This window comes from Panthera pardus, unplaced genomic scaffold, assembly GCF_024362965.1.
Source record: "Panthera pardus isolate Hobbes unplaced genomic scaffold, ASM2436296v1 HiC_scaffold_25, whole genome shotgun sequence".
In the NCBI taxonomy this organism is placed as follows: Eukaryota; Metazoa; Chordata; class Mammalia; order Carnivora; family Felidae; genus Panthera; species Panthera pardus.
In genome coordinates, this window is record NW_026526821.1 from 6929086 (window position 1) to 6947085 (window position 18000).

Below are 18000 nucleotides of genomic sequence, written 5' to 3' on the forward strand. Positions count from 1 at the left end.
CTCCCTGCTTTCTGCAACCCACACATGCTGCTTCTCTTCTAGCCTTTAACAGTGTCTATCATTTACAATTTCTGCTTGTTTACACTTCCCCCACGTGCTGGCCTACAGGTGTCATGAGAGCAGTGTTCAGGTTTTTACTCATCCCCTGGCAGAGAACTTTGTTTGTAGTAAATATTCAGAATGTGTTTGTCGAATGAATGTTCAAGATCAGGTCAGGATTCCTGGTGTGTCGTGTAGAAACAAAACCACACAAGTTAAAAAAAAATTTTTTTTTTTTTTTTTTACTTAATATCCGATCATCAAAGAACAACACGTTTCTTCAAAGCCGGTCTGCAGCAGCCAGCTAGGTCTCATACGTCCTAAAAGGAAAGTACCTGGGTCTTATTTAGAGTTCTTGATGAAGGAAATATGACTGGTCCACTTAGCTCCTCTGCCTCTTTGTTCTACCGTGGGGCATGCTGCCTCAGGACCTTTGCACCTGCTGTTCCTTCTGCCTATAACACTCTTCCCTCAGATATCAGAATGACTTGCTTCCTCATCCATGTCCGATATAGTTTCAAAAGGTTTTCCTGACCACCTGTAAGCGCTGTGATGCCAGGTGCTAGCTATGTGCTGCATAAAAGAAGACGCCTGAGGGAGGTTGGACTCCAGCCTGCACTCTGCCTTTCGTGCACTTCTGTATGTCCGGAGGGGGAGGGAGGGACATCTTTTTCTAATTGATTCACCCAGAGCGGGGCACCTTCGTGTAATTCACAGATGTGTGCTGGCTGCAGCCTGTGGCTTTATCTAAATACTGACATGCTGTCCTTGTTAGTTGCGTATCGGCTTTTCCTGCAGCGCGTAAGCTTCAGGATATCAGCGATTTGTGTCCGTTTTGTCCACTGCTCTACCCTCAGTATTATGAGTTGTATCTGACACATAGTAGGTGCGCCCAAAATATTTGTGGAGTGAATAAATGGGCTTCCGTGTTTTAAAAAGCAACAAAATCAAAGCGAAGCTTTAGCTCCTGGGTTTATAGACGTCTTTCTCATTATTTAGTTTAGTTCATATTTGTAGTTTTGCTCAACTCGAGAGATCAATTCAATCAGGATCCCTGGGAATTATTTGCAGCTTATGGTTTTCATCCCACATCACTTTCGTTTAGAGATATGAAAATTACCTGTGTTTTCTTCAGTTCTTGTGAGGCTTCTCTTTTTCCCTGCATCAGATTTCATGGAAACCTTAGTAATGGGATGAAAATATCGCCAGGTTATATTATGAAGCCATAAGCAACAGAAAAGCCCCACAGCCCCACATAACTAAGTTAAACCTGAAATTCCATCTTAGTCTGTCACATGGAAAATCGCTTCTTCTCTGAGGCTTTCCAGGGGCTCCCTTAAAAAAACAAACAAAAAAACCCCCAAAAAACCAAAAAACAAAAAAAAAACTGTGCCGGTTGAGAATGACTATTTTCCAAGCAGCTTTTTGCTGGTGTCTGGGTTGACGCATTACTTGTAAAAAACCAGTTTCTTTGAATAGATGTTCTTGCAACATACTCAACGTGGCCTCAGCACTTTCTTTCTGTATAATTTATAGCAACTGACACGTGTAAATATCCCCGCGTATGCTGGGGCTGGGGAGCTGGATGGCCCTTTAATTACTGAGATTCCACCTCCCAAAGACTGATAAAACTATTAAGACTGAAATTCAGTGCCGCCCGCAACGATGCTGCTAACGTTGGAAGATAATTCCCCAGTCTGCCAGCCTTCCTGTCACTACTAAATTTCCTCCCAGTGAAAAGAGGTGTAATTCTCAAACCCAGCTGACTGGAGACTTACAATTGCCTTGCAAAACCAGATCTGGAGCCCATGTGGCCTAAATCCCCCTAAAATGATTACCTTGGTTGGAGTCTTTTAAGGTTTTGGCACTAACTTAATCCACTGCTGTGTGCAACCCCAGGAAAGGGAGTGAGAATCCATTCAAATCCTCCCTGTTAAATAAACCCTCCAGCAAATTACTGGCAGCAGAGGCGACTACAGAGCAAAGAACGCCAGCAAAGACCGCATTCAAAGTGTTTGCACCCCATTCCCCTGATAAAATGAGCACTTTTTAGCTTCCCCATCGGGTAACCCAGTTATCATGTTTGGCCATAAAATGCTCACAGCGATTTTTATATGTTTTATTTCAAAACCATGTTTCGCGGCCGGCAGATCTGTAATGCGTTCATATGTGGCTGCCTTATTGGACTCAATCAATGCCATCGATTTCCCTTTAAATGCAAAGATTGCACAGTTCAGCTTTAATTGCAAATTCGGTTGCCAGGGCCATCTCTTGGAAGCTGGTTGTTGTCTCTCTCTCTCTCTCTCTTTTTTTTTTTTCTAATAAATCACCTTTCATTGATGAACATCGGCTGGGTTGGGCCTGCCTTTGTTAGCATCTCCCCCGTAACATCGGGCACAGAAATCCGTGAACCTGCCAGGGACAGCGTGCACGCAAGTGGCGGACTGAGGGAGGCATTTCTGCGAGGCTTTAATATCTAGGTTTGGTGTTTTATTATGTGTTAATAAAGGAGTTGAAGAGAAGGTTCAGCTGAAGTGCCCTGGGGAATAATTTCAATTTTTTAAAAGTGTGTAACCATGTTCGAGGTTGTTATATAAAACCAGCTGTCCTAAGGGAGGGGTGCACCGGGGCCATTAATGTTTCCCTCCCCGCTCAGGGTTGGCCTGGCAGTTTCCCGATGTGCTGCTTTCTTTGGGTCTGTTCATTCACTGACTTACTGGCATATGGATCTAAAGCCAGAACCGAGTGAGCTTAAACACTGGCTTTGAGACTTGTCTGCCGTGTGATCTTAGACAAGTCTTTCTTTGCTATTCCTCACTTACTAGTTCGAAATGGCAATAACTACCCGCTGAGGCTTATCAGGCTTAACTAAAATAATGCATGTAAAGGGCTTAGGGCCATGTCTGGCTAATAGGGAGGACATACTAGAGATTAGCTGTAATTATTACACGGTGTCATGGGAGAGGGGACAGGTGACCCGTGGCGGTTCCATCCCCAAGTCGCCATGCGTGGTGGTTCCTGTGTCTCAGGCACGATTCTATGTGTTTTACAAATAAGCACTCCTTCACCCCTGTTATCACTCCCATGAGGGAGGTACAATAATAATTCTTATCATCCCATTTTATAGATGAGGAAACTGAGGCTCTGAATGTAGAGACCCGCCCAAGCTGTCATGCCTGGTGAGAGGGAACCTCGGCGTTCATGCTTTTTACCGTTCTGCTATGAAACGCCCTGCTGGGATCGCCGGTATTTGGGGTGGCAGTTTCCGGGTGTCAGTCGTCAGTTAAACATGGTGACTGGGGAGCCTTGCTCCGTCAGTCCTATGTGTTCTACGCATAAGGGAGACCTTGAGGCATGGGGCCCTTTGGAGGTCCTCACACGGTTGTTTGTTCACTCACTGACCCGAGTAGGGTCAGCTGTACGTGGCTGGTGGTCAAAGGCTCGCGCCCAGAGATGAGGGACCCTGGTGGAACGGTGGCCGTGATCTCGCGTCGCCCCCCACGCCCCTGCCCTGCGTTGTGTGTTTCTCTCCTGGTGCTTCTTTCCCCGTTTCATCTTGCACGGATGCCTTTTCGTTTTCCCTCCTGCTGAGTGTCATGCTCAGAGAAGTGGCCCGAGTCTATTTGCTTCCCTCCCTTTCTTCCTTTCCCTTTTCCCTCCTTCCTTCCAAATGTATTTAGGGAGTTTCTATTTTGTGCCACACAGTTTTCTCAATATTAGGGATGCAGCTCTGAACAAAACAGTCCCTCATTCATCTGACTGTCTGACTCCCTGTGAAGTTGCAAGCTGCGTTCTGAGCCTTCAGCATACCTACTGGGTGAGCCCTGCCCCCAGCCTCCATCTACGGGGCTGCAAATATTATGTGGGTGGACAGTAGGTGGGACTTAACAGGAGTGGTGATAAGTGGGGCAAAGCAAAATAAGGGCCAGTCAGGGGCCAGCGATGGGGGTGGCTCCCTTTAGATGGCCTGGTCAGGGACGCCTCTCTAAAGGAAGGGCATTTTAGCAGGACCGTTACGCCATTCCTTGTGGGATATTGCAGGTGGAGGGAACAGCTGATACAGAGACCCAAGGTGTGAGCCCCAAGGACCTTGACGCTTCGCAAAACAGCACGGCAGTCGGTGTGGCTGGAGCCATGGAATTTGTGCCATGAAGGGACCTTGGGGGTTACGCCCTGTCACCGTGAACCGGGGTCTTGGAGGCCGCCCTCTAAACCTCACTCAGGAAGGTCACGGATTGCGGGTGTCTATCTCTTCACCTCTCCACCAGCCCTGGGTACTGCCAGTATTATGCAGCAATGTTCAAGATTTTAAAATTAGAAAAATTTAATTGTTAAATTTCCAACTTGATAGGAAAAAAAAGAAGGCACCTGGCGGCTGACTTTGTGATCGCTGTGATGTTGAGCATACGTTGGTGTGTTGGCCGGCCATCTGTATTCCTTTCAAGTCCGATCTCTGTGCCCGTCAGTCTTTCTGCCTGTCTCTGGCTACAGGTGCCCCGAGATGGGCTAGTCACAGGCCTTTGACTCCAGATACACCGTCATCACGGGGCCACACATGTCCTTGTTTTTCCTCCCTCCCTCCCGCCTTGCTCATTTTCTCATTTGTGTAACACAAGCCTCTCTAATCCCCGCGTTGGGGGTCTGTTCTCCTTCCTGCGTACCAAGTGAGGTAGAGTGGTGCTGACCCTCTGCGGTGCATTATGATTGCAGGAACCCTTGCAAAAATTCAATGTCAATTTAATTCTGATCTCTAGGGGGAGAGGGAGGGGCTCAGGTCTTGTTTGTTTGTTTATTTATTCGTTGCTCATTTGATTACACTGTGCAGCCAAGGTTGGGAGGCACAGCATTATGCCAGCTCGATGCCATCCAGGCGTGAAAGTGAATCTTGTCAGCGCCATAGATTAGGTCCTGCCTCCCTGACCAGCAGCTCTGGGCCTCCCTTCAAACTTGCATCCACGCACTGAGAGACATTTGCCTACTCCACCAACAGATACACAGTAAAACCTTGGTTTGCGAGCATAATTCGTTCCAGAAACACGCTTGTAAACCAAAGCCTTTGTATCTCAAAACGAATTTCCCCGTAAAGGGATAATGGAAACTCAGATGATTCGTTCCACAGCCCAAAACTATTCATATAAAAATGATTACAATGCTGTAATATAATGCAAAATAATTTAACAAATACAACATATAAAGAAAAATAAACAAATTAACCTGCGCCTCCCTTTGAAAACCTTCATGGCTGGTGCGAGGGAGACAAGAGAGAGGAGGGTTATTGTGTAGGACGATTTTCACGATCACTAACGGAGTCACTGCTGTCCATTGGCTCGATGGAACCTTTTTCTGCATGGGGGCCACTGTATACACTCACACGGATGTTGACTATAGTACAGTATTATTAATAAACTCTTGTCATGTACTGTATTTCATGTGACTGGCAATAAGGCAGCAGAGGAAAGGGTCTAGGTCTGTAGGCAGCCTGACCCGGCATGAAGCAAAGCATTCCTAGGCTCACTCTTGTCTGGAAAAGCAGAGGACAGTTCACAGGTGCTTGGAAGTGACAAAAAATACCTTAGTGACAGTTGTGGGCACCTTCCAAAGTTCTGAAAAATCACTGATTTCTGCCAAACATCATGACCTGAGACTGAACATCCGAGCATGGGAGATGGTCACCCACAATCCCGCAGTGAGAGAGAGAGAGTGGGGGGGGGGGGGGAGAGGGAGGGAGAGGGAGGAACCATTGGCTCAGTTGTGATCATGTGACATTCAGCATCACGTACTACTCGTATTGCCAGACATCACTCGTTTATCAAGTTGAAATTTTTTTTTTTTTTTAATTTTATTTTTGGGACAGAGAGAGACAGAGCATGAACGGGGGAGGGGCAGAGAGAGAGGGAGACACAGAATCGGAAACAGGCTCCAGGCTCCGAGCCATCAGCCCAGAGCCTGACGCGGGGCTCGAACTCACGGACCGCGAGATCGTGACCTGGCTGAAGTCGGACGCTTAACCGACTGCGCCACCCAGGCGCCCCTATCAAGTTGAAATTTATTACAACTGTTCGCTCGTCTTGCAGAAGCCTCACAGAACGAGTTACTTGCAATCCAAGGTTTTACTGTATATTGAATCCAGACGGTGTTCTAGGCACCGGGAAAATGTCCACACACAGGTAGGGCTCTTGCCTCCTGCAGATCTTCTATTTTAGTGAAAAGAGACAGAAAAATCAGCCAGATGAAGAGAGGAACAAGACAATTGGGCCTGATGATCGTTGCCGAGAAGGAAATAGAGTATTTTGATGGAATGCAGTTGGGCGGTGGGGGAGGTCAGAAAGGGTGGTGAGAAAAGGCCTTTCTGGAGGGGCGATGTGTGCAAGCAGGAAAGCGGGAGGCGTGTGCAGTCGCCACGAGGCAGAACTGGAGTGAGTCGGGGCTGCGCACGAGGAGGCGGCGGTGCCGGAGGCGAGCTCTGGCCTGACCTCACGGTGGCAGGGAGAGGCCTGCACTCAGCCTGGATGCCACCCTGGGGCTCCTGCAGAGCAGTGACGCTGGTGGGACACAGGATCCAGCACCACACTCTGCCTGAGTCCTGAGGAGGGTGGGCTTCTGTAGATGGTGAAAAGGGAGTGGGATGAGAAGTCTGCTCTGATAAAGAAAATTCTAGGCGGTGGGGCGCCTGAGTGACTCAGTCGGTTAAGCGTCCTACTCTTGATTTCTGCTCAGATCATGATCTCACGGTTTGTGGGATTGAGTCCCATGTTGGGCTCTGCACTGTCAGCGTGGAGCCTGCTTGGAATTCTCTCTCTGCCCCTCCTGTGCTCTCTTTCTCTCAAAATAAATAAACGTTTAAAACTAAAGGAAAATTCTAGGCAGAGGGAATATTATCTGCAAATGTACAGAGCTGGGGGAGGACCTGGAATACTCCAGGAGAGGGGGAAAGATTGGGGTGTTGGGGACCAGCTTTGTTATTTGTGAAAGTAACTCAGCTAGAAAGGGCACCTGAAGAAAGTTTGGGTTTACCAGGGGTCAGTAAACTTCTTTTATAAAGGATCAGACAGCAAATACTTTAGGCTTTGCGGGCCATCTGGTTCCTGCTTCGACTACTCACTTCTGCCATTGTAGCACAAAAGCGGCCATAGCCGATGATAAATGAGTGAGTGTGCTGTGTTCCAATAAATCTTTATGAAAACTGGCAGTGGGCTGGATCTCATCAGTGCACTGTAGTTTGGCAGCCCCTGGCATCCCAGTAGAATATTTAAGCATGGTAATTAATTACGACAATTAGATTGGTCTGAAATAAACAAATACAGGATACAAAAGATTTTGAGTTTTTCTTTATTCTTTACTCTTACTAAAGATGCATTCGTAAACTGAGTGTTGGAACCGATCACGACTTTGAATTAAATAATAATATTTGGCAGGGTTGGCTTTTGACAAAACTGCCAAGAATTGGAAGACTTTCTGTCACTTCTCATTCTCTGCTCCTTCTCTCCTGATTGCTGGGCCTTTAGCAGTCTCAACTTTCTCCCAGTTTGGGGTAGCTGAGTTACGTGAAATGGTGGCCCTATGAGTTTCTACGTGAGAGGGACTTAGGAAGCTTGCCTGAAAAAGGACTTGAGGTAACTTGGCCTGAACCTTATCTAGATAGCAAGCATATCATTTTATTTATATTATAAATGTGAGGAGAGGCTGACAGAGATGCCCCTGAAAGCCAGCTTCCAACTGATAAAGAAACATGAATGATACAGCAGGTGTTAAGGACTTTACAGTTTACAGATGTTGTTGAAGACACAAGAGTCCTGGGTCAGAGACAAAGGACCATTTACTACTCACAGCAATGGCAGTAGCCAGAGTCTCAGGATTTGTGCTTGCTCTCCGAGTGTAAGTTCCCACAGGGTACCACAAAGAGGGTCAGGTGATGCCTGCACGTGCCATGGATTATGGGCTGGGTTACAAGGGAGAAATCTTAAGTTTAGGAAACCCAAATCTTTGCCCCAGAGAGATCCATTAGCTTTATTGTTTTGAACAGCACACGTGCCCATTGCTCTACAAGGAGACACCATCCCTCTCTTCCAAGGCTGTTGGCTGGACACAATTCTTGAAAGAATAGCCTATTACAACAGCAGTCACAAGACATGAATAAATGCAAGAGACTCATGGGGCGTTGTCTCTCAACAGCAGCCTTCAGATTCTGCATTTTAATTAGGATCAAAGCAGAGAGCTAACAGAACTCTCATGGGGCTGTAATGGTGGGATTTCCAGCAGCAGTGAGCAACTAGGCAACGTGCTTCTTTGAAGAACAAGATCATCCCTGGAGCCCTGGCGTAAGCCCCGCTTCTTCATGTTCACTTTGTCTGCTTTGACCTATAGCTGACTGTCCAGAGTCTCTGTCTGCTTGCTTTGGTGGTTAGAATTATTTTTATTGTGTTAGGGGCTGTTTCCCCACATCCTAAGTGTTGAGAGAGACCTTTGTTGTAAACACACTTGATAAATGATCCCCAAACATGCCAAAGAGTTCCAACCAAGAATGAATCACTTTTGAAGAATGCTTCTGTAAATGGTTCCAGGAAAATAGCCTTTCTTTTCAGACCTGGATGTTAAGCCATTACAGAGTTATCATGAGTTATTGGAACCTTTGACTGGACATAAGGTAGCTGTGCTGTTGCTAGGTCACCATGATTTCTATGGTCCGGTGACATGGGCTGGAGTGCTTTCTCATGAGCCATTAACAAATCATGATTTCTGGGTGAGTACAAAAGATAAAACTCAATGAAATCATTTATTTTTTTTTTTTTCCTTTTTGAAAGGTGAGATTCTCTTCCAATCAGGGGAATTCTTTTCTTGGCTCCTACATTGGAAGTAGTCTAGGTTTGGAATACTTTAGAAGGAGTAGAATGAACTTAATTATTTTTATATGTTCATTGTCTATGCCAGGCATAGGTATATTGGAAGGTATGTTGAAGGTACTCAATAAATGGTCAATGCAGTAGATGAGTTCTTTTTGGGCAATAGACAAATAGCTTTTCAGTTCCCACCAAGTGCAAGCCACCATAATTGTGGGATTTGGGGACATTTTTCTGATGTGCATTAATTGGAGTTACTGATTGGTCTAGTTAGGAGTTTCTAGTGAGCCCTTCTTTACTCTTTCCCTGGCATGTCCTATGCACTTTAATTTCATGGGGTCCTACAGTCCTCATAAGAACCCTGTGAGGGTGGTACTGATATTTTACAGAGGGGAAAAATCAGAACTAGAGGGGTTAACTGTTGATCAAGTTGCCACAACCAGTTGTTTGTGAAGGTTGGATTGAAACCATGCAGGCCACCTCCAGAGCTATGCTGCCTCCCTCACAAGCTTTTACTTTAGTACTAATGCGTGGTGTTGAAGAATGCACCGGACATTCTTTATCTCCTGTGAGAATGGGACAATAGTAAACTAAGTAAATGTCATCGTGCTCGACCCTGATGCTGTTCAAGGTTATCAGAATTGTCCCAGTTAATGGCAGCTGAAGGCATACACTTCCTTCCTGAGAGTCTTGTCTTAAAATATAGTGTACTAATAGAAAATTTGAGATGGAGTCGAGACCAACAGATGGGGACACGACTACCCTTGAAAAGATAGTTTGTTACTCACAGTCCCCAGGAGGAGGGAGCCACACTGGAAAACACTGAGGCTGGTCAGACGCGGAAGGAGAAAGGGGGAAGTGTGGCAAGAGCCTTTCCTGTGGTTTCTGAGGGAACGAACAGGCCAGGCAGGATAAATGTGTTAGGACTGGCTGGTTTGAATGATCTAGGTGGGCCCTGGGGAATGGGGTTGTTTGGTACTGGCCCTGGGATGATCAGGGCAGGTGGATACTGGTCCGGAGTATGAGAGCCTAATGAGCACGGGGGTAAGAGACTCTAGGTTGGTTGGCTTGCATTTGAAAAGCACCCTAGTTGATGGAGGGCAGCTGGAGGCCAAGGCAAGGTAGCTCGGACATATTCTAGAGTTTTCTAGAGCAAGGTGTATCCTCACTCTATTTGCATGAAGGGCAGATAGATGATAGAGCATGAAGTTTACCGAAGCTGAAAATACAGTTAATAGAAACCCTAAGAAGATATGCATAGTGTAGTAAAAGTGTGGGGTGGGGTGTTGAATGAGACAATATAGAACAGGGTCAAGGGCTTGGCTCTCCTCCTGGCTTATCGGTAGGATTATAGACAAGCCCTTTTATTTTGCCTTACCAAGATTCACGCTATTTGTGAAGTTGGGGCATTTACTCAATTGGTATTTCCCAAGTCGTGAGACATATCACCAATGTTATATTAGGTGACTTGGAGCAGAAAAGAGATGTGGCACCAAATAATACCAAATCACAGATTTGCTTTTCAGATTCTTTCAGTCTTTCCAGTTGCCCCAAGGAGAAAGTCAAATTTGGTGCTGTTCTACTACAACTACTCTTTAACTGTTGCTCCTTTTGTTTTAGCAAGAAATGGATCCCAGGCTTATACACTTTGGAAGTGGTTGCAAAACACTTTCCTTGGTTGCAAACAACAAAAGCCACTTCCAAAAATAAATTGGGTGACTCCCAGAAGGTGAGGGCCCAAAGGCCAGAAAAATGCTAATTATCAACAGGATGAATATATGTTTTCATCCAAGGCATAGTTCAGATATATGGAAATCCATATAATCGGAAGACACATCCCCAAACCCAGTGTGTTAGTTTCCCAGGCCTGCCGTAAACTTGGTGGCTTAAAACAGCAGAGATTTATTCTCTTAGAGTTCTGGATGCCAGAAATCTGAAATCAAGGTGACAGCAGGGTCACACTCCCTCCAAAGCCCTTAGGGAGAACAATTTCTTGCCTCGTCCAGCTTCTAGTGGCTTCTGACGTTCCTTAGCTTTGTCAACACATCAGTCTTTGCCACTACCTTCCCGTTGTCTTCTCTGCGTGTCTCTGGGTGTCCTCTCTCTTATAGAGATGACAAGCATTGGATTTAGAGCCCACCCCAAACCCAGGATTTCCTCTAATGACCTTTAGGCAAATTCACCTGCAAGGTCATGTTCGCAAATAACAAAACATTCTGAGGTTCTGAGTGGACATGATTTTTTGGGGGTGACACTTTCCAACTCACCATCTCTGCAACCAAAGGAAGTCCAAGAAATCTGAGAAATTAAGGAAGAAAACACAATGGAAATGGGCTACACGGGCATGTGGGTGATATTTGCACTGAACCTTGCACCCTTGTTTGGATCCCTCAGTGTGAATTCATTATGACTATCCCTTCGTCCTTGATTCCTTCCTTTGAAGTTTCAAGGTCATGAGCGAGAGCATCTGACTGGCTAAGTCTAAGTCACTTGCCTGGGGATGGGGAGAGGACGCTGTGAGCTTCTTCAGCACCCATTTTGGAAGTCAAGGCCCTATAGTTTGGACTTCCCCATAAAGGAAGAACTTTCAGAGGCCATGTATGCAAAAAATGGCAAATGCCCACCACAACGGTTAGCAAGCAGCTGAATCAAATGTCTTCCTTCCCATTAGTTCTATTTTTACAATTGTATTCTATTAATAAAAAATGATGCTATTTTTTTCACTCACAGTAGTACTGCTTTGTAAATTAAATTTATTTAGGTAAAAAAAAAATCCACTACTGATTTACAAAAAGATGAAAAATTAGTAACAGTAAACAGGTGCTCTGTTGCTATGGATAGATATATAGCAGTAGCCAGATATGGTAAGAATCATATAGGTAGGAGGCAGATGCCCCAAACTCAGACTGAACTGGAAGATTTCCTATACATTTCTTGACCCTTTGAATCTTTGCACTCATAGCTATTTGTTTAGAAAGACCTGGGTGTCACAAGCCTTGGGGGCTATATATCTATAATTCAGGGCATCGCAAAGAACCGAGAACAATTTGCAAGCTTCAGAGGCTTCAGCCAAGCACTGCAGTGTCTGTGTGTTTTAGGTGAGTTTTTCAGCCTGTGTTGTTTTAACAAATCCCAGGCACTCTGTTTGGACCTGGCTCCTATATCTCTAATAATATACTGGACATTTTCACCTGTATATCCTGCTGTTACCTCAAATTTAGCAGGTGGAGAAACAAATTCACCACTCTGCTCCCCAAACCTCGTATCTCCTCTTGACTTCCCTGACATACACTCAGCCTGCCAAGCCCGCAGCCTTGGAGAATTTCTGACTCGCTCGTCTCCGTCATCTCCAAAATGCATCCAGTCACTGCGTCTTCTTGAATTCCCCCCTGGAAGGCATCCTGGATCTTCCTTCTCCTTTCCAATGTTCCCACCCTATTCCAGGCCTTCACCTGTTCTTGTCTTGTCCTCTGCCTGGGGTCTCCAGCCCTCCCTTCGCACTACTCCAGTGGGCATCCTCAGTTTGGTTACACCTGTCTCTTGTCTCTTCATCAGTGGTAGTGCCATGAGGTGGCTGGAGGGAAATTCAGTCCCTTCTGTAATTTCCCACAGTCCCGCCAGCCTAAAGAAGCAAGTGGTCTGAGTCACAGCCGTGCGCTTTCCATGCAGATACGGCTGACGTCCGTTCCTCTTGTACACCCTTCCAACCAAATTGCCACTTTTCCTGTATGGACATTTTGGAGCCGACTTTGCCCCTTACTGTCTTTTGAGCACACCAAATGTAGAGCTTTCTCCCTCAATCCAAGCTTTCTCCCTCTCTTCATTTGGAATACGCCTTGATTTCTTGATCTGTATTCTTATTAATCACATGAGGGCCTAGTATGGAAAGAATTTTAGCTGTGGACTCAGAAGAGATAGACGACGTTTGAACTTTGCTCCCTCCCCCATTGGTTCCTGGAATTATTATTAAGAGAAATAGTTGATTGGTGAAACATGTGCATTTCTTATTTGCTTATGTTTTCCCATTCCTTCCAAGTTACTTTGCATCAGGATCCATCTGTTAGGCAAGACCTTGGATCTCGGACCAGTCACAGCCCTAGGTGAACGAGGTGGGGAAGATGGAGAACATGTGTTTGCCTCTAGCTGGGAAGATTCCTGAGGTTTAGTGTAGGGTCTTCGCTGTCTTGCCAAGTCCCAACTCGTCACTGCTTATGGAAAGAGGCCAATGATCCAAAACTGGCTAGAGCTGGCAGGGGCAAGATGAGAGAGGAGAACCCTCCAGACAAAAGGCAGAGATGGCAGCCGACTGTTTCTCAGGAGAGGGTTTCCTTCCCTCTCTTCAGCCTCAAGAAAATAGGGGCGCCTGGGCAGTTCAGTTTGGTTGAGTGTCCGACTTCAGCTTAGGTCATGATCTCACAGTTTGTGGGTTCAAACCCTGCGTCGGGCTCTGTGCTGACAGCTCAGAGCCTGGAACCTGCTTTGGATTCTGTGTGTGTGTGTCTCTCTCTCTCTCTCTGCCCCTCCCCTGCTTGTGCTCTGTTTCTCTCTATCTCAAAAATAAATAAACGCTAAAAAATTAAAAAAAAAAATAATACAATTGAGTCAGCCACTGGGTTGGGGAGCAGGGGACCATGCAGGCATGGTGGGTGGCGGGGAGGGACTTGGGAGTTTGGGAGAGCTAAAGAAGTCTTAGACAGCATTCTAGTTCTGCGTTGACTTGGGAAGTTGCCAGAACTCCACGGTACGGGAGATACCGGAGAGAGAATAAAATGTCTTGCTATTTGGTAGGCGAAGGGGCTCTTTATTTTTTACATTACTCCAGGACCATCAGGCTATAGCTCTAGGTGGTTTTGAGTAGTTCCCACTAATTCTGACCTGTCTTAGGTTGGTATAAATTCAGCCTCCTCCATAAAACTGTTCCTCAGTACCCCAGAGCTCATTATTTCTCACCTCTCCAACTTTTGTGACTTTACCCCTTTTATTTGTGAGTATAGTGTTTGTATGTCCTGCTCTGCCAGAAGTTCCTCTGGCCAGCTCCACATGACTAAAAGCATAAAATTTAAGACTTAATTGAATATTCAAGCATCTGCTGGCTTATGTTGTTGGCTTCACCTTTTCACTGTGTAGATTCCGTCTCGTCAATAGAATACACCATACTTAAGGGCAGAGATGAGGCTTTTAACTCTACGCCTTTTATAAAGTACTTCCTCCCCCCTGCCCCCCGTCAAAGTGTTGAACACATAGCCCCAGACTCCATAAATGGGTTTCTGAGTCATTTATTCCACAAACTATTATTTGCATCTCAACTCTGGGTCAGGTTGGCAGTGGGTCTACGGCCATAAATAAGCTAGAGAAGATTCCTGCTCTTGTGGGAGCGATGGATAATGAGGAAATAAACACGAGGGTAGTGTAAATAAAGTTTGTGACTGGTGGTACGAAGGAAACAAAGTGGTTTTTCCAACAGGTGGAGCCTAGTTTAAAGGGTGTGGTTGTGGGGCACCTGGGGGGCTCAGTCAGTTGCGTGTCTGACTTCGGCTCAGGTCATGATCTCGCGGTCCGTGGGTTCAAGCCCCGCGTTGGGCTCTGTGCTGACAGCTCAGAGCCTGGAGCCTGCTTCGGATTCTGTGTCTCCCTCTCTCTCTGTTCCTCCCCCCGCTCACGCGCTGTCTCTCTCTCTCAAAAATAAAGATTAACAAAATTAAAAAAAAATTATAAAGGGCATTGTGGAAGGCTCTATGTGGAGGTGATAGGGAAGGGCAAAAAAGAACCAGGGATGTAAAAATCCAGGGAAAGAGATTGTTTCGAGAACATTATAGATTACAGTGTGCTGACGTCAGGGACCAGGATGTATGTTGCGGTCTGGGATTTATACAGGCTCTCGTCCTGCTGCCTCCAGTGAGGAGCTGGGGTTTTAAGGTAGGTGTAGTGGGAAGTCTTCGAGGAGATTAGAAGCAGAGGAGTGATACTGTGTTTTGTTCTGTTTTTTCTTTTCGCTTGAAGATCTAATTGGCTGTATTAAACGATTCATGAATCAGGTAGCATCCCATCTAGCAAGTAGAGGGGAGCTCCTGAGGAGTGACATCGTATGAAAGAGGGGGGCAAGGATGAATGGGAAGAAGGTGGGGAGGGATGGCCCTAGACCAGGTGAGAGGCAGTGGTGGCTCACTCCCTCCTGGTGATAGTGCAGAAGAAGGAAAGCAGATTGATTTGAGAGACACTTTGGAGGTCAACCCAGTAGGGCCTGTGAATGTGGGCGATACATAGGGGACACCGTGAAGTCAGAGATGACTCTCACCTTTTAGATGTTGGGGCCACTTACTAAGATAAGGGAAACAAGGAGAGATTTAGGAGAGAGAAAAATCACAGTTCACACTCTGAACGTGTTAAGTTTGAGATACACACGTATCATCCAAGTAAAGGTGCCAAAGAAGCCATGGGCATATGAACGGAAGACTCAGGAAAGGGGATTTGGACTAAAGAAATACATTTGTGCAGCCAAAACATGGTATCCAAAGCCAGTAGAATGGGCAGAGTCAGGCAAGGGGAGAGAATAAACTGCCATGTGGGTTTGGAGCCCCTTCTACAAACTGGCCCATGTGATTTGGGGCTCCAGAAGCAGGGTTTATGAGAGTAGAAACTCATATACTGCACAGCAGGGGTATGTGCGGGGCAGCTAAGAGCAAGTTGCTTGGGGTGCGCTGGGGGAATCTGCACTTGTTCACGTGGGGTAAGTCCTGCAGAATCGTATTTTGGATTCAGTGCTCTGTCTTATAAGGATATTTCCTCCATTAATGTCACTCTTCAAGGACTTCATGCAGACTATAGATTTAAACTGGGTTAAAGTATTGTATGGAAAACAACAGAACTCATCAGTGTCATTGTGAAAAAATTTTTTTCGAGAGAAAAGAAAGTTGATGATAATTTCCCAACAATATGCAACGATTGTGCCAAACCTGTTTTTCACGTGGTGAGATCATTCCACTGAGTGATGATATTTTGAGGAAAGATAATTGCACTGTGTATATGGGACACAGCCAGCTCAAAGCAACAACAACAACAATAATAATAAAATAAAATGAAAATTTTAAAGCGAAAAGAATTCAGTCAATCAGCTTGTTTCTCACCCTTTTGTTTTTGATCTCAGCAAGTGGTTGGATGTGTCTTTTTCCTATTTATTCTTAGTTATTTTAGAGCTGTGTAGATCAAGGAGGTGATCTTTAGCTAGAAACAACCTGAGGTTACTTTCCACCTCCTCAAGTGTTTCCTTGTTGTTAATTTTTAGTTGCCTCAGTAATTCACGGTCAGATTTTCTTTGTTAAGAATTAAAATATAGTAGATAGGACTGGCTTCTTTTTTTTTGACCCTTGCACTCAATTTAGTACTTGAAACATTGGTGTTGTGCGTGTTCTTGCAAACCTTTCTTCAAGTGCATTTCCGTGTATATTCTTTGGAAGGAGACAGGCATGTCTTTTGCAAATCTGTGTTGCTTATTCTTTTGTGCATATACTTGTCACTATTTTTTTCTTGCTCAAAAATATGTCTTCTAGATCTTGCTGTGTCAGGGTGTACTGCATTGCCTAACGTTTTTTAAATTTTGTTTTTAAGTTTATTCATTTTTGAGAGAGAGAGAGAGAGAGAGACAGAGCATGAGCAAGGGAGGGGCAGAGAGAGAGGGAGAGAGAGAGAGAGAGAGAGAGAGAGAGACAGAATCTGAAGCAGGCTCCAGGCTCTGAGCTGCCAGCACAGAGCCTGATGTGGGGCTCGAACTTACAATCACAACATCACGACCCAAGCCGAAGTCAGATGCTTAACCAACTGAGCCACCCAGGCACCCCTGCATTGCCTAACTTTTTATTTAGTTGCTTGGTAGAATTCTGTAGCATGGGAGTGTGCTTACTTTGCTGTGTCTGTCTATGGGCAGATCTTTTGATCACTTCTGATTTTTTGCTGATGCCAACAGGCCACCTAGAATATTCTTGACACACTTCTAGTGTGTATCACATGAGGTCTTCCAGGAAGAACTTTCCAGTCAACACTTTTTTCATCTCAGGTGTTTGATTCATGCCCACAGATTCCAAGTTAACAAGCATTGCTAGACTCTTCCTTTGTATCGGGGCTTGGTGTCAGATATGTTTATATCCACCATCATCTTTAAAACTGCAGGAGCTAGTGAGGTGGGGAATGTTGTCATGGTAATACCAGGGATGAGGGATGAGAGATTCCAAAAGGCTAAATAGTTGTCCCGGGCGGGGGCTGGTGGTAAGTAAGCAAATGGCTGAGCAAATGATTGGGGCATGGCATGAAACTTTGTTGTTCACTTCATCTCTTACAGCTTTGGCTTCCTCATCTGGAAAGTGGAGCTCCAAATACTACCGTGGTCAGAGGATGTGTGTCTTATGGGTTATTGTACAGAGCTGACGACAGGAATGAGCTCTGAAAGGTAAGAAATGGAATGTGTGAAACTTTATACTATGACGGCATAAATGAACAAAGTACCCGTCCTCGAGGAGATTAAATTCTGTACTAGCAATGGCTAGGCTGACATTGCCAGGACAGAATGGCCTCTAGATCACCAGGCATCTGACCAAAGGCCAAGATCCTTTGTTGCTTGTAATCTACTCCCCTCTCCCCAGATTACTGCTACTCTAAACACCTTTGGGCCTTTCTATTATTTCAAAGAGGTGATCTAAATTAGGAGCATTTGTTTGATTTTGAACCACATCAGAAACTAGGAAATGGATCCCCTTTCCGTGGACCTCTGCTATTTCAATCTGGAAAATAAACATGGCTTTAGAATTGGGCTGAGTATCGGAGCCTTCAGTGGTAAGAAGTAGTTTTATGTGCCGTCTAATCTATCACAAACTATGTTAAAGCTTTGCTTAAAGTACCAGAACTCTGCAGGCTACGAGTTCCAAAAGCCTTGCTTCGACTTTCATGAGCACAGAAGTTAATTTATTGGTTTATGAAACACAGAGTTTCAGTATATTCTAGCTTCAGGTATGGTTGGATCCAGAAACTCTGTCATAAGAACCCAATCTTCCTCCTTTCAGGGCCTCGGTCTGGGTTCCTCTGGTTGGCCTCCTTAATCGGGCGTTCCTCTGGTTGACTTCCTTAACTGAGGTTT

At 45.4% G+C, this 18000-nt stretch overlaps 1 protein-coding gene across 1 annotated transcript in view; it reads left to right on the forward strand.

Annotated features, from left to right (window-relative positions):
• The window catches only part of CBLN4 (cerebellin 4 precursor), a 63262-nt gene extending 45946 nt beyond the window's left edge, over positions 1–17316 (forward strand). Inside the window, exon 4 of the mRNA XM_019458106.2 lies at positions 17209–17316. Coding sequence (XP_019313651.1) covers positions 17209–17294 — 86 coding nt within the window. The 3' untranslated portion in view covers positions 17295–17316. The remainder of the gene's footprint in view (positions 1–17208) is intronic.
• Positions 17317–18000: the final 684 nt, after the last annotated feature.